The sequence below is a fragment of the Gouania willdenowi genome, chromosome 5 (genome assembly GCF_900634775.1).
Source record: "Gouania willdenowi chromosome 5, fGouWil2.1, whole genome shotgun sequence".
Lineage (NCBI taxonomy): Eukaryota > Metazoa > Chordata > Actinopteri > Blenniiformes > Gobiesocidae > Gouania > Gouania willdenowi.
In genome coordinates, this window is record NC_041048.1 from 4,372,547 (window position 1) to 4,390,162 (window position 17,616).

The 17,616-nt window shown below is 38.6% G+C and overlaps 1 protein-coding gene across 3 annotated transcripts in view; it reads right to left on the reverse strand.

Annotated features, from left to right (window-relative positions):
- Positions 1-17,616, reverse strand: part of stab1 (stabilin 1) — a 105,639-nt gene that overhangs the window by 23,533 nt on the left and 64,490 nt on the right. For all 3 annotated transcript variants that reach the window (XR_003674065.1, XM_028446302.1, XM_028446301.1), the window contains 8 exons: positions 16,813-16,989; positions 14,919-15,008; positions 11,573-11,719; positions 11,368-11,424; positions 11,117-11,285; positions 9,366-9,515; positions 3,567-3,668; positions 1,369-1,485 (listed from right to left, as the gene is read on the reverse strand). Coding sequence is in view for 2 of the 3 variants with exons in the window: in XM_028446302.1 (XP_028302103.1) it covers positions 1,369-1,485; positions 3,567-3,668; positions 9,366-9,515; positions 11,117-11,285; positions 11,368-11,424; positions 11,573-11,719; positions 14,919-15,008; positions 16,813-16,989 (1,009 nt within the window). In the remaining variant the exon portion in view is untranslated. The remainder of the gene's footprint in view (positions 1-1,368; positions 1,486-3,566; positions 3,669-9,365; positions 9,516-11,116; positions 11,286-11,367; positions 11,425-11,572; positions 11,720-14,918; positions 15,009-16,812; positions 16,990-17,616) is intronic.

Below are 17,616 nucleotides of genomic sequence, written 5' to 3' on the forward strand. Positions count from 1 at the left end.
GAATTGTTGAAAAAAAAAAAAAACTGGTCAATAATGCAATGTTTTTCAACCTTAAGGTCGAGACCCCATGGGCGGTCGCCAGAAATCAAAATAGCGTAACCTGAAATGTTTGGTAATTGGTAAAAAAAATTACTGTTTATTGTTAATTATTATTATTATTATAATTATCTTTACCACTCACAATCTTAAACAAAAAAAAATCTTGTTCAAATAAAATCCAGTATATATCGAGAATAGTTGTCTCTGGGTCACGAACCAAAAAAGGTTGGGAACCACTGCAATAATGTAACGCTGAGCCCAAAACGTAAAAACATTTTAGAGAGAGACAAAACTCTATGATTCTATTATATTATAGAGCGAGTCAATCATTTATGGATTAAAAGGCTTACATCACTCTATGGTGTCATAAAATTATTACACAATTAGGGGAAAAACAGTTGTTAAATGTAACAACTTGTTACATTTTGGGAAAAGGGTCTTTACATTTTGGGTTACGTTATTGACCAGTTATTACAATTCAGATTTTATTAAATAATAAATAAAAAATGAAATAAAAATGTGGGTCATGTTCCATTTTGGGTCAATGTTAGATATCGGCCTCTAACAGTCCTGATACAATGTGTTGATGACGACTCTTGTGCTGCAGTGAGTTTCCTTTGCCTGAATGAGACTCTTTTCTATATTTTTACTCTTTTGTTTAGCTGCTGCCGTCAGCAGTCGGCCTTCACCACAAGGTTGTAAAGTTTTTCTTGTTATCAAAGCTTCAAGGTCTTACATTTGATAAGCTTTTTCTTTTTTCTTGTTCTCTCATGGCTGCAGAGCATCGACAACATCCAAGGCAATAAGTGACATTAGCTTTAAAAAAATCACTAAAAATTGTGATAAATTTTAGGTCAATTTGGAGAAATCGTGTGTAATATTTTGAGGACAATTGCAGGATTTGGGTAAAACTGGGAGTTCTTTCAACAATTTGAGATTAAAAACAACTGCCAACGTGTGATATAAGCATGGGGAAACCCTGGAAATATTGTAGAGTTTTATTGAACTTGTGGGTATTTTGCACAATGATTAATGCTTCATTTGCAGGCCTAAATGCTCGACAGGTATTTTCATTATCGTGGGTTCAAACATCTTTTCATTATGTTAATTTCTTTTAAATTTGAATAATTTATTAATAAGCATCAATGGTGGGTCCCGATGTCAGAGCAGTTGATGTAGAGAAATGTTGTTAATTGTAGTGTTTTCTTATCTTTTGGGAAGCAATGACAAACTTTTTTTCCAATGTGTAACCTCGGAGCTTCCTGAACGTTACTCAAAAATCATGTACAGTGGTTGAAAAGCACTGGTCTATGACTTCAGAACACTCACGTGGCACTGGATCACAGACGGTACCGTTTCCTTCAAATCCAGGTCGACACTGACAGCCGACACCAGCCACGCAGTCGGCCTGAGCGTGACACCACTTACACTCTTCTGGGATTGAACCTGACGGAGGGTCAGATGTAAAGTTAGTTTGACTGCTGTAAAGCAGCTATATGTGGTTTGTAGTAGTTAATCAACACAAACTAGAACGATACACAGGTTTATTGTCACTTAATTAATACAGAAATAATGTGAATCAATTAATACTTTATAAAAGAGGAAACGCCCAGCTGATCCTAAAAGGAGACACAGTGATGAGTATTTATTGTATCTTGATTTATTAAAAAAACCAAACCAACCAAAAAAAAACATCTATACCAAATATTTCAGCCGTTTATAAGTCAGCATGAGACTTTATGTAAACTTACATTAGTTTGGATATCTACAATAATGCAATAAATGTTAGAGCTTTTATCTGTTAATGAAAAAAGATGAAAGTAAACAACAATCACATGAGAACCACAACAAAACAGTACAAACGCCTGATTTTGTACTTTTGTGAAAACATATACAAAATTACTTGAAGAAGCTCACAAGACAACTATCAATAAATAACTGAAAATTATACAAAACTAAACGAAAACTACTTATGAAACATACGAAATGACTCATGAAACAGAAAACAAAAATTGTTACAGAATGAAACAAAAATATACCAAATGACAACAAACATTGACAAAAAACGACTTATAAAAGACACAAAATGATTCATAACAGAAAACAACAAAAATAGTAACAGATTAACAAAAAACATACAAATTGGCAACAAAAATACACAAAAACAACTTCTAAAATGCACACAAAATGACTCATAACACAGGAAACAACAAAAAAAGGTACAGAATAACAGAAAAATTAAATATACAAAATGACCACAACAGAAAAACACAAAAACAACTCGTAAAAATCACGCAAAATTACTAATAACCCTGAAAACGACAGAAATAGTTACAGAATGACAGAAAAATATACAAAATGACAACAAAAATACACAAAAACAACTTTTACCACACACAAAATGACTCCCTGGTCTACTATGCACTGGCACGCTTTGGGATGTGGGATAAAACTTATCCTGGGCTTAACTTTAGACACGTTAATCCCAAATACCTGATATGGGTATTACCATTCACTCATTCCCTCTGTCCACAGCCACCACCATTATTGCTAAGCTTCACACTTGTCACCAGACTGGCTTGATTACACAACATAATAAGCACAATATGTTCTAATTCACATCTCACTCTCACTGTAAAATAATCTATTCTTCCCCACCCTTTCTATTTCCTGCCTTGAGTCTCTCCTCAATGCTCCCTACTCCCTTCCCCCTCCCTCTAGGTGTAACACTGATCTCCCTTTTTATATCCTCCCTATAATAAAATGTTTCTTCCCCTTCCTTAGGGAGGGCTGGTGATGGTCACAATTAAGCAATAAAATAAATAAATGTATTTCATTGCAATAACAAAACATGCATTGCTGTCTCATAATGATTGCACTTCTTGTAGTTTTGACCTTTGACAGCATGTGCAGACAAGTAAAAAGAAAAAAAAAAGACTCATAACACAGAAAACCACAAAATGCCCAAAAACTAATTTTAAAACACACAAAATGACTCATAACACAGAAAGCAACAAATATATTTACAGAATGACAGAAAAATATACTAAACAACCACAGAAATTTCCAAAATTACTTCAAAATCACACACAAAAAATAAAAAAATCACAGTATGCAAACCTTTTGTTTTCCCTGTACTTTAATGTTCAGAGTGGTCATTATCCTAAATGCTGACATGAATGTTGATATTGTGGCCCTTAGATCAGATACAATCAAATTTTTGTGGCCCCCGCTGCATGTGATAAAAGTTGCCCATCCCTGCAACTGTGTTGTCGAGGTTTGGGAATTTAAATAATTACGACAAAACAAAACCACTTTGAAGAAACGATCGTCCCCAGTAACTTACCAATAAGCCCATAATAAATTAAACTGACAAAAACTAATAAATCGCATAAGTCGACATGATATTTCTGTTTCCAGACCCTGATCAGAAGCAGTGGGAACAAAAGCTAAAGGTAACTTTCCAATGTGTGCTTTTCTTTTATTCATTTACTGCATAACATTTTTCACAGTAAAGGAAAACTCACCTATGTTGATGTGGCAGCGGTCGCCCCCCCAGCCTTGGTTACACACACATTGTCCAGAACCTTCTTTACCGTCATCGCATTGTCCCTCCTCACAGCTGCAGGCTGAGGGAGAGAAAGATGACTTCACACATTGGGTTCTTTGAAGTGAGAGGTGTGAGAGGGGAATGTGTGATACATGCTCTGGTTATCAGACAGACAGCTGGAGCAAAACAAGGACCTGATGTCAGGACAGACAGGAGAGAAGCTATTCTACACATCAGGATCCATGGGTAAAGTCACTCATCTGAAGGAATAGATCTGGCTGTTGAAAATGATTCATTCTGTAGATCAGAATCAGAGGTACTTTGTTTATCCCAGTGGGAAATTACTTGCGTTACAAACGCTTAAGAAATATTACAAATAAAAAAATTTAAAAAAACACTAAACAAAGATAAAAAGAAAGAGAAAGAAAACATACATAATGAAGTAAAAGACTGTTAATAAAATAAGCATTGAATCAAATCAGGGGAGTTAAACATGCGGACCAGAACCGATCCTCCACAGGAATTAGCCAAATATGAGAAAGTAAAAGAAGTGAAGTGCAATGTCTTAATTTGACCACACATGGCACACTTTAGGAGTAGCTGCCTAAGGGCCTGTGATTTTTCCTTTTTTCTTTTAAAAAAAGGATTACTATTGCAACAACACTTTATCAGTAGGGTAAAAATAACCTGTCTCACGACGGTCTCCCTAAATTCCATTTCAGGGTCTACAGATTTCTGCGTCACTTTTTCAATTTTATTATCTTTCCTTATTTAGATGACTTTACTGGATATCAAACACAAGGTTAAAGCTACAGTATGTAGAATCGTGAGACTTGTAGAGAAACCACAATCCTCCCTCCCCTCTTCTCCCATACCATTATCCTTGTGAATGTGCACAACTGTAGAGCCCTTTGTGACTTTTGTTCTCAATACAGACTTGTGTTATTGGAGAGTTTTCTGATGTTTTAGAGACTCTGACATGTATCACTGTAGTTACTGCCCTGATCAGCTCCTCCCCCGCTCACATAGGCAGCTGCAGCGATCTCAGCCGCAGGTCAAAGCAAAGTGACAACCACCACTGGCGCATCCAGACTGCAAAATGAATTGCGTGTTTCTCTTTGGTTTACCTGCAATGTTCTCACTCTCCCTCTTAAAGCAGTATGTGGGGCGGACGCTGCGCAGTCACGGGATCCGCGAGAACTCAAAGCAGACCTCCGAAAAGTCTGTTCTGTCCAAGTATGTTTAAGATTTTATTCTGTTGCTTCTCCACATCGGTCTTCCTTTTTCCGGTTGCTTTGCCGTGTATCTGTTGTGTCTAACGTCGCGATGGAGACTTCTTCTGCTGTAATGTCTACCATTGCACTTTACTGCAGAGGACATGAACGCACATCAACTTCAGTCGGGCAGCCATTAGTAACGCCCCAAAACAGCTCATGGAGCACTCTATAAAAATGTCTCTGATTGGCTGAAAGGTTGCTTCACGCTCCTGGATTTCTAAAGGTCTAATACAGAGCTAAGAGAAAAAGCAGAGGTCCAGTATCCTCTCAGAAAACTTTGGATTACAATGTGTTCAAAGGTGATTAAGAATTTTTGACGAGAAACCAAAAAAACGTTCATAATCCAGCTTTAACAGAGGCAACTACTATTATTAATTTAATGTGCATTTTATATGCTTCGAATAATTTAAAAACATTGGAGGGTTAAGTCGGCCACGCCCAGAAATAACTTACAAGGACTCATCAAAGCAATCAGCAGACACCTCTGAGGAAGACTGGCATTTGACAGTCGAAACATGTTCGGAGATCAAAGTAAATTTTCTGAGAAAAGTTGTGGGAATTAAAGAAAACCTTAACATATTATTCAAAAAGAAGACAAAATGAACTTGCTGGGATACATTAGAAACACACTTCAGATGAAGCTCTGCACTCATTTTCAGTCACGAGATAACATGATCACTCGTCGAGCCGTGACATGCGTGAGATTTTGAAGGGAATTATGGACGGTTTTTGACATTGTAGGAAAATTGCGTGTAAATGGGTGATATTGTCTAAAACATGCATGTGAGGCATTTCCGTGTCATATTGGGACCTGATTCTTAAATTAAGAGACAGGGAGAGAAGTTACTAGTACCTGTAGCTAACACAACAGTTCTCAGTACCACTATGGAGGAACATAAAGTGTGTTTGACTAGAGCTGTTGCCATGCCAATAATAAAAACAAATAAACCAAACCAAAAGTTTATAAAGATAATAAGGATGAAAGCATACAGTATAATATACGATATGATATGCTGCTGTAAACGCATATATCTGCATATTTCATATATAATTAATTACTCTGTAATTTTATTCCATAGGCTGCAGCATTCACATTTAACAGAAACAGAAACGTAGCGTTTCACACTGAGCATCAGTACGTGTTTGGCTCTTTAACACAGAGAGCAGCTCTTCCTTCCTCCTGCACATACTCTTCTTCCAGGACACGATGAGGAGGAGATAAGTTGAGCGATAACCACAACAGACGCCTGTCGGCGGCTGTTTGAGCCTCAGAGCGACCTCATCTGGAAGGATCGTCCCGAGCTTAAAAATCACGCCCAGCTGTGTAATGACTAGAGTGAGGCGTTGCCATGGTGACAGACTGCTGCAGCGTTGATGGCAGCGAGACAGACTACTAGCTCCAGGTCTCCTGGCACCTTTGTGCCTCACCAGCAGATTATTCAACCATCACCAAGACTGGAGAAACATCAAGAATCATCTAGAGGCTGTTGATTGGCTGGTGAAGAATACCGACATTTAAATTCAGCAGTTTAACAAAGATTGGCTAGTTTCTCAAGGCCAGTGTTGCTAGCAGTACGATATCTATCATATGTGTACGATTGACATCATTGTTCAATACCTTGCAGCAGGGTTGGGGTCAGTTATAATTGTAATCGAGTAATAGGTAATAAATTACTATTATGATGTAATTACCATAATTTCCGGACTATAAGCCACTACTTTTTTTCCCACGCTTTGAACCCTTCGGCATACACAATGACGCAGCTAATTTGGGGATTTTTTTCTGGTCTTACAAGCTTCATGCCGCCAAAAAATGGAGCTCCGTCATATTAGACCAGGTGGACCAATGAAACAGTTTACATTGCTGCCACTGAATCATTCTGTTCAGTCATTTTGTCAATGCACACACCCTCATCAAGGCAAAGACACAAAGAAATGCCTGGCATGCAGTTTTCAAGTTGTCCCAGTGATGTTTTAGTAATTGTATAGAAGGAAACCAATGTGGAGGTGTCCCTAAAGCAAAAAAAAAAATTGCTTTAAAGTCACTGATAGGTTTTTTCAGAATTTTTTTTTTTTTGTCACAAACTGGCGATTTATGTGAAACTTGCCTCTACTCAGCTGCAGATTACGGAAGTATCGTTCAGATTTCAGATTGTCATAGTACAAAATATTCTGTGGGTCTTGGAAGATCAGTGAAAATGATCTAAAACGTCTGGCAATATGGGGTTTGCTGCTCTGAAAATGGCTGGCAGTGAATGAGTAGATATGATAGATCATATTTTTTTGTGTATTTCACAGCTGATTCAAGACATGGGTCAAAACTGACCCGTTATCATAATAGATGCTAACAGAAAAACTAATACAAGAGGAAGGTTATGTTTATGGGTTTATTTATTAAAGGTCAGCAATTGTCATTAATTGTAATTTAAACTTTAGCAATTGAGAACAAAATTACAATTGACTTTCAAGGAGGCAAATCTTAATTTAATTGTAATTGGGGAAAAATGCCAGTCAACGTAATCTTAGTTGAGATGTAATTGAACATGAATAATTGAAAATGTAAATTGACCCAGCCCTGCATAGCTGCTAACACTTATTTTGGTCTGTGTGTTGAACTGAATTATTATTTGAACAACAACAAAAACAAAATCCTTCTTGGTTTTACTTTAATTTGATGAAAAATATATTAGGTTTTTTTTACTTTCCAATGCTGCTGAAGGAGAAATCCAGCTGCAGCATCTATTTATTACTTTAAATGTTGTCCTCAGGTGACAATAATGGAATACTGTGATTATTGTCACGGACAATATTGTCGACTGCTCGCAATTTCAGCTCATGAAGTGACGGATTTAAAAAAACAAAGAAAACCTTCTACCGAACTCAAAAAACCAATGTATTCTTGTTTCAATATAGGCTGCTATAATATACAGTTACAAATATTGTGGTTAATGAAGCAGAAATGTAACTGGAGGGTCACAGGTTCAAATCTGCTGTGGGCCCATTAGCAAGGCCCTTAACAGACTGCTTCCCGGGGCCTACACTGTGGCTAACCACTGCTCCTCAGGGGCGGGTTAATGTAATGCAGTAGTAATGTATTAATGCTCAGACTGGTCGTTGTTCTAAATGCTGACATGAATGTTGATAATGTGTTGATAATTTGTGTAACAATCACCTTTTTGTGATAAATGTAAACAATTTTTAGATAGATATAATCCCAGTGTGTGAGTTTTAATGGATGAAACATCATACAGTGTGCAAAAACATGATAACATGAGGCAGAGATAAGTATATTCTTACTATAGAATTATTAAAACACTTTATTCCTGATGTTTTCTTAACATGTGCTGAACATTACTTAACTAACTAATTAATTAACCTTAATTAATGTAACAATTTCCTCAAAAAGTAAACTGGGACTTTCTTCATTACCAAATATATTTATCTCCACCAAGAAGGTTATACTTTCACAGGCGTTTATTTATCAAATTGTTTGACTGTCTGTTAGTAGGATTACGTTAAAAGTACTAAATGGATTTTGACAAAATCCTACACAAAGATAGACCTTTCACCAATGGTTACACCAGTACCCCCGTTTCTCTTATTTCTGAATCAAAGTGCCCCGATTTGTCCAATGACAACATTTTGCTCAGAACAACTGAAAAACGTCTATAGAGCATAATGATGGAATGTGTGTGATAACACATTTTAAAGAATCCCATTTTGTAAATAAGTGGAATGAAACAGTATTTAGTGCCTCCTGAATAGATTTATTTCTATAGTTTTTATCATTACTGGTCATCTCCCACCTTGTGTGGGACCAATACTGACTCTTGTATTTTCAGCTCATGTTCCAATCAAGATTATTTGTCTGTTATGATGATGATTATTTTAATATTTTCATTTTCCACTCTTTTTCTCAAGTACCCCCTGTAGTGCCATCGAGTACCCCTATTTGAAAAGCACTGCCTCACACCATGGAAGATTGCATTACATTTTGGAGGGGATCTGGATCAACATACTGACTCTGGATCAGTTCCAAAACATAAAATCTCTCATCATTTGGGAAGTTTCAAAAATTCACAATTTGTATTTCAACGACCTTTATAATATTTGGTTCATTTATGTCAGGTTGGTTCATTATTTACTCCACAGAGTTCCATCCGGATCAAGATTGTGCATTTCATTGCAAATCTTTGAATATGGACCTACTTTATGGTTATTAATGGGAACAGAAATTTCTTTCGAGCCTTTAAACTGTAAATGATTCAGATAACGAACAATATCTGGCAAAGAGGAGATTTTGTCACTTGGTGGTGGTTTGCTCTTGTTCTTCCTGCAATCCCTGAACCTTGAAGCATAAAACAATATTTTCTAACGATATGTCATATTTCCCCTCCCTGAAAACATGGTTATAATATGGACAAATGCCATGATTTTGTTTTTATATCTGGACTTTCCCACACGGGGATGTTTGATGGCAGCTGTTTGCCATGCTGTACCTGTGCAGTTGAGCCCGTAGAAGCCTTTAGCACACAGCTCGCAGGCAGAGCCTCTGAATCCTTTGTGGCAATCGCAGACACCCGACCCACGGATACCATCATCACAGTTGCCATGGAGATCACAGGGCGCCTCCACTCCCCCCGGACACACTGAGAGACACGGAGGTACTGGTGATTAAATCAAATCAATTCAACTTTATTTATATTGTGCAAATTAAAACAAAGTCATCTCATTGCGCTTAACAAAATATAAAATTCATAGTAAGAAAGAAAGAACCCAATAAGATCCACATGAACAAGCACTGTTTGTGTTTGTTCTGATTACACTTACAAACATTGTGATTCAAACACACAAGTATTGTGTATCGTTTCTCACACATAAGTGAAAGTGATTAGGCTCCCTCTTGTTTTCACTCAGGTGTGCTTCGTTCTCTAATAGGCCTCCCTCACTATTAAGAAGAGCGTTTGAACACAGATCGGTTGCTGGTTCATTGTTTGTGTGACGTCTGTTTGTTTTGGCAACATCTTTATTTCATGTTTAGTTGATTTTTTTTTTGGGGGGGGGGGGGTTATCAATCAAAGGAATATTATTTGAATCTGATTTTGCCTCCTTTAATCTCTGCATCTGGGTCCTCTAAACTATCTAAACTAAAGCATATGTGTTAAATCCAGCCCTTTAGAGCATCCAATTTGGCCCACAGGAGAAAGTAAACATGAATCATTGTGTAAATTCAGTTGTAGATATCTCAGTCCCTCCAAATACACATTAAATGAAACTAGTATTTTAGTTTTGCGTATTTAGTTGTAAAATGTCAGAGTTACTGGCCTCTAAAGGTTGAACGTTGGCTAGTACAATTGAATTTTGCTGTTGGCTGACACGGATTATTTGGATTACCCTGCATCAACAACTTTTACTGTTAGCCCCGCCCCTCCAATAAAAGCTGTAAGGCGAGAGGAGGGTCTGCTCCAATCACAGCCCTCAGTGAGCATTGATTGACAGCCTCAATGAGGAACTCCATGCTCCGTGCATTACTGCAGTGATGTTTTTGACTCTGTGCTTCTATAAAGAGTAAATTCTGGTCTAATCAGAGGGTTCGTCAAGCTATGTGTGTATGTACAGACACAGTGTGCGTATCCCTGTCTGTCTCTGCGTGTGTAGGAAAGTGCATGCACTTCTCACTGCTATGTGTGTCTTTATGTGAGTGTGAGGTCGCGGTGTTCTGAGGCTCATAGTGGGAGTAGAGCAGGGACTGTTTGTGAATAATATAGCATCTGTGGGGCTATGTGTGCTGTGTGTTTATGCTTGTGGGCTGTGTATTGTGTGTAGTAGTTGAGCAGGCAGCGATGTGTCACTGCCAGCAATGACCGGCTTCCTGAGTGGGCGTGTTTTACTGCGTCAGGAGTAATGCCCATAATCAAGGCATTTTTAGAATTTCCCCTCTAGTGGCAGATGAGCAGAAAGCCGGGGTTTAGTAACTCTTTAATGAAAGGTTTTAGTGCTGCTTCTTAACTAGAAAGCTATGGGTTTAAATATAGGCCTGTGTCTTTAGTAGCTAGGTTGTAATAGTCAAAGGAAAAGAAAAAATAAGTGTAATTGAGAGGAAACGAAAGGCTGTGTTGGCAATTTTTGTAAGTATTATTTTGTCCTGAATTTGACTCTCAACCTGTTTAAGGCCCAACCAACCTCAAGTGCTAAATTGGAGCGGGTAAGCTCCAGCACTCATAGATGGATGGTTGGATGGATTTCTTACCTTGACAGTCTCGACCGTAGTGGTTTTTGCAGCACTTTTGGGTCCACGCTGCATACTGGCACACTCGCTTACAGCCCATTCCACTGAAATGATCATCAAGATCACTAGACCAACGCCCAAGCCCTGCTCCGTACCTAGAGCGTATGTTGAAACACGGCTGCTTTGTTCCCTGGAGCAATGAAGAAACAACTTTTATCACCACAGGGTTATTTTGCAAAGGCTTCTGGTTCTGAGTCATGTGTTACTCTTACCGAGTCTACATGTTTGAAGGGACAGCGTGGAGTGAGGGGACACCTTCCACAGCGTCCCTGGAACATTGAAGCACAAATATCAGACTATCCACTATAACGTCTTTCCTTAAAAGCTGACTCATGTTCATGAAACCTGTTTATTCATTAACAATTAATGTGACTTTAATGAAGTGTGTGTAAGACGAACAGTATGAGCTGCACTCACATGAGACGTTTTGTTCTCGAAGTCATCGCAGTAAGCTCCGAGGCCCGGAGGCTCCAGTAGTTGGTCAATACCATGGGCCACGCCCCCTTTGAAGTACATGCTTCTTTCGACTAAAGTGGCTGCATCATCATTCAGCATTACTGCCCCCTTCGCATGCACACACACGCACACACACACACACACACACACACACACACACAAACAAACACAAACACAATGAAGAGTGCTATGATGCCTAAACACTGTAGTTACATTATCAGTATTCTCTGGTAACATTTTTATTCTCAGTCTGTTGTAGTGTGCACAGACCACGGCACACCTCACTTTAAAGGGATTCTACACTGTTCTCCACTTACAATCTTTGAAATGTACTTATTACAATTTCTATACCTAACACAACGCATAATTTTGCCCCCATACTCACACATTATATATATAAAAAATGGGACTACTTTACACTTTTAGAGCCTGTGTTCCGCCATCTTGAAATCACGTGATTGATGATGTCACTCGGCCCCACTGCCTGTAAACATCCCATCGTTTTCTATTGGAGTGAAGCATTCAGCCTGATAATTAGATCATTTAGCATTTACTTTTGGTTGCTCTAAATAATCAGGAAAAGTTAAAAATGTCGATGTAAACCTCTTGTTTATCAAAAGAGGATAACAGCTGTGACTCGAAAAAACTATGTGACCGCATGGGGCGACAGCTCAAACTCTGCGGTTTCGTAGAAGACGATGAAGCAGAGAAGAGGAGCTCTCCTAAGGGACATTTACTCTCCCTTAAACAGTGAGCAGCTGAAGTTAGCAAGTAATCACGGACTGTTGAAGGACTAAGAGTGTAAGGAAAAAATCGATTCAGCAATATATCACGATTATTGTATTGATCCAATAAATGTCTAAAAACAATCTAGTTGCGTTAACAGATGCATAGCACGTAAACGCTCGGTCACTAGGTGTCAGTAAACCACATCTGCCCTTGTTAAACTACCTCACACTTCAATGCATTTTAGCTGGAACAGGGCACTTTTATAGATGTATGTGGTCACACATTTCACTTTTAAGAATTTAAGAACTGAATCTGTTGTAGAAGCAAAAGTTAAACTTGTTTCTGAAAATCATATTACTGGTTTTTTTATATTGGTTCTTGAATTACAGTTTAGTTACCATTTACTTGTTCTCGCAAGTTTAAAAAAATAAAATAAATTGTGTTTCATACCATTTTATACTTGTAAAGGTGAAGTTTGTAATTATTGATATTGTGATATATCGCAATGTACAGTATATCATCCATCCATCCATCCATCTTCTCCCGCTTAGCCGTTTCCGGGTCGCGGGGGTAGCATCCTCAGTAGGGAGGCCCAGACTTCCCTCTCCCCGGCCACTTCCTCCAGCTCTTCCGGGGTGACCCCGAGACGTTCCCAGGCCAGCCGAGAAACATAGTCTCTCCAGCGTGTCCTGGGTCTTCCCCGGGGCCTCCTTCCGGAGGGATGCCCCCTGAACGCCTCACTAGGGAGGCGTTCAGGGGGCATCCTAATTAGGTGCCCGAGCCACCTCATCTGGCTCTTCTCTTCTTGCACAGTATATCATATTGTTTAATATCAGGACATATTGTATAGTGATGTGCAAATTGTGAATCATATCGTCAGATTCATGGCAATGCACACCCCTATGAAGGACTCCCAACCAAAACTCCTTCTATCCTCAGGGTTTGTGCGTCAGCAGCCAGCTACATCCTTTTCTCTCTTTTTATACCAAAATGACAGTGAACCTTTAATACACATTTTGATCTACATCAAAGGAGACCCCCAGACTCTCTGGCTCTCCTCAGCCACTCCTGCTGAGTATAGCACACAGGAATCCCCCCCCTCCTGTAGACTCAGACCAGAGCTCTGCCTTACAATGAAATTATTGCCAACAAGTTCTAATTCAAAGTTCAGATGTATTTCTCATGCAGATTTAATTTCCTGTTCTATCCACAGGAATCTATACCAAGAGAATCAGAATTCCAGGGTTAAAAAGTTTACATGAAAAGGAGTGATTTAACGGTGATCATAATCAATTATTTGTCAGTAAAGTTTGAAAAACCAGTCATTACAGTGTCAAACTGACCATAAAAATATGATCTCTGCACCTATCTTGATTTAAGAGTTATTTTAGTTTATTGTTTCTTAATTCACAAAAAAAGCCTTTACAAAGCACCGATACACATCTACAGACCACAAACACACATGGTGGTCTGTGTCTGGGGTTCTCCTTTGATGTAGATCCGAATGTGTATTGAAGATTAGCTATACTTTTGATACGAAAAGAGAGAGAAGGGGGTAGTTTTTAAGGGATGTCTCAAGCCCTGTTTACACTAAAACGTTTTCAAGTGAAAATGCAAAAGTTTAGTTGTGTTTTGTCTGACCATTTACACGGCAAAGGCGTTTTGGTGCTTGAAAACTGAACTTTTTACAAATGGGTGGCAAAGTGGAAGTTTTTGAAAACGCTTCCCACTCCGTCGCCGTGTAAACAGAGAACAGTGTCACAGGCATGTGACTGTGGCTGAAGTGCCTCAGAGTGAGGAACACTGTGCGTCTAACTCTTTGGAATTTAACTGAATTTCTCCAACAAAGTGTTGATTTACTTCACCATCACTTGGATCAACGGAGACGTATTTCATGCCTGAGCCAGATACTGACGACAATCACTGTGCTGCACTCCTACTTAGAGCTTTATATACAGTATTTGCCTGAACCTGGGGTCTAGCCTAATTTCTATCTTTTTAACATGGACTCCGGTTGGACTCGGATTGGACGCTGCACGGTGAATGAACGGTCAGGGGATGTGTTTCCATTAGCACGAGAAAGACACATTAATTGATGCTGAGGAGGAACAGCATCAGAACTTCAACATACATTCTTGTGTTGTTCGTAGTAATAAATAAAATGACATGAAAGAAATGTGGAGAAAAGCACTGACAAAACCCAAATAAAGAGGAAAATCAAATAAATCAGGTGGGACCTGATGCTAACACTGCAGTGGTATCGACAACTTCACGTCACATCTGGATGAACATGGCTGCTCCCCATAGATTTGTAAGGCATAAAATCGTTTATTAAAAGTACTGTAAATGTGTTGTTTTTTTTATATAAATACTGATAATATACTGATAAATCATCAGTATTGTTAGCTTAAGGAGAAAATGTCGTTAACGTCACTGCCAGAAACCCCCTGTCTAACTCTGTGTGTGTGTGTGTGTGTGTGTGTGTGTGTGTGTGTGTGTGTGTGTGTGTGTGTGTGTGTGTGTGTGTGTGTGTGTGTGTGTGTGTGCGTGCGTGTGTGTGCGTGTGTGTGTCTCTTACCACCAAAGTCTTGTCACAGCTGTACTTGATGGTGGATCCGTGCATGGTGCGGAAGGTCGAGGTTTGTTGCTGCTGAGTGATAGTCCCCAGCTTCACACACACAAAAATACTGTGTCAGCAGAATTAACCAGTGATTTAAATGCATAATTAATGCTAAATCCCCATTCTCCAAATCACACAATATGAGCAGATACACAGAACCCTTAACTTTGAGGAAAACCGACAATAACAGTAATAAAGATACTCAGATTGACCCAAGGCTCATGATCTTCCATCAGCCTTATCTTTCTGCTTAGGAACCAAAGACTCAGCCCATGGGCGGCGTTTACACATTTTAGGTGGATCTGAAAAGGACTGTTCATGGTGTTCTCCTCGGAGAGTCCAGGAAGCAGGATTGTGTGAGCATTCGTTTAAAATCGAAACGCTTCTGAATTCTGAATTATATACAATATACATGGTATATTCTCTGTCTGTCCTCACCTGTGATTGGTCAGATGGGAGGTCAATCAACACAAAGCCCTTCTGCTGAACTCCTGGAAAATGGAGTTGTAGCCTCGACATATTCACTACAAAGAACAGTTGTGACAATGACTGCTTTGCAGTTTGCCTTTTGTAATGTAATTGTTTTCTCATGGAGGGGACAGATGTTATACGTTTGACTTCTTTCTGCTCCTTTTCAATTATCTTTTCTTCTTTTTTTCAATGTAGAAGAGAAAGAAATTTGTTTCAATGTCTGTTTTTTTGCATTTCTTTTCTATTCTGTTTAGCATATTGTGTATTTTTAGAAGTCCAAACAGACAAAACTTGTTGATTAAGAAATGGGGGTGGGATTAAATAAGTCTTTCTTCTTCCCGCTCCCTTTTGAGCAGACATATTATTACAATTATGTGTACATGGATCTTAAATATTATTTTGAACATCTCTGATTGTTTTTCTCTGTTGGAGTTTCGTTGTACACAAAGAGTGTTTTTGTTCCTTTTGTTTATTGTTTTCTTGTCACTGCTTGAAAAAAATAATAAATAAATAAATGAAATTAATGTCTTGAATGAAATAAATAAATAAACAAACAAACATCACCATGCATTGCTAACCTAAAGTGCCAGTTGTTTAAAGTGTAACTAAATTCCTGGGTTTTTGCTGACCTGCCACTCAGGGTGACATTCAAAAGATGTCTTGATTATGGGCGGGGCTCCTGGAGCAGTTAAGGCACGCCCAGGCTTTACAATAAACTCTCCAAACAACAATCTATGCTATGCTATGCTATGCTATGCTATGCTATGCTATGCTATGCTATGCTATCTAGCTACTCAATACTCAATATACCTCTCTATTCACATCTCTCTCAATCCAACCTACTCACCTCAGATTGTAAGTGTTTTTTTACAGGAGGGGCGGAGCCAACAGTGCTTTGTTGTGACGCAAGATGCTCCAATGACGTCGCAGAATCTCATTCTCAGCCAATCGCAAATTCAATTGTAATAGCAGTCACTGACATTTTACAACAAAATAAGTGAATTACTTATTTTAATATTATTATTATTATTGACTAAAATGTCAAGAGTTGGACCAGGATTAATAATCAAATACATTTGTTTTGGGGTTTAGTGACTTTTTAAGCTAAATCAGATTCACAGAAGTAAATCTATCAAATTCAAAAAGTTAATTTCTTTCCTTTAAACCACTCTTTCAGATATTGATCACTGCAGCCCAAATCAAGACCAAATGCAATCAGCCAACATCCCTTTATCATTCCTGCTTCTGATAAATAAACCTGAGGACAAATATTGACTTTATTTATCTATTGTCCTGTTCCTGTGAGTGACCTCTCTAATTTAACACATAGGCTGATCAATGTACCTCAGCTGTGTTAGTCAGTTGGTCTGACACCTCCTACCTTGCTGTTGCGTACGATGTGAGCCTTAACGGTGGCGACCAGCTGCTCCCGATGGTCGGGGCTGGTGAGCCAGCGCCATCTCTCAGGTGGCAGGGAGTCCAGAGCCTTATTGGTGGGCCAGAAAACGGTGAATGGCTGGTGGATGCGCATGCTTAACACTGGGAGAAGGCCTGCATCCTATGGAGCGTTTCAACAGGGAGTAGGATTTTAAATCTAAGCAAGTGATTTTGTTAAATAAAAATGTAAGAATGTGTAGGGCTTTTCCTGTCATTTTAAAGCTGCAAGACATAGTGTAGGCCTCATAGATCAATAAATTGAAGATTAGTTTGTTTAGATCTTTACCCTAAACACTCCTTTATTGACATTACCGGAAAAATGTTGTGCTTTGCATTGTGGGATGTGAAGTCCCATAGACGGATGAATATGTGTTTTTACTTCATTCTTACTGTCATTTATTTACCAAACAAAGAGGACAGTGATTTGCTTGACACTATTTTTGTTGTAGTTTGTTCCGGGTATTCCCCACGATATTATCTTACTCAGTCAGACATTCAATTTTGCCCGGATTCTGGTTTTTCCGCGTGTGCCCAAAAATAAACAGCAAAACAATAACAATTAGAATATTTGCATTTCCTGAAGAAAATGCAACTGAGGATGCTGGTTGCAGCCCGCTTCGCACTGCATTAGCTTAGCATTAACATTAACGTAGTATTAGCACTAACATTAGCATTAGCCTAGTGTTAGCATTCAGCTAGCAAAAGCATTAGCATAGCATTAGATTTAGCTAGCATTAGCCAAAAATTA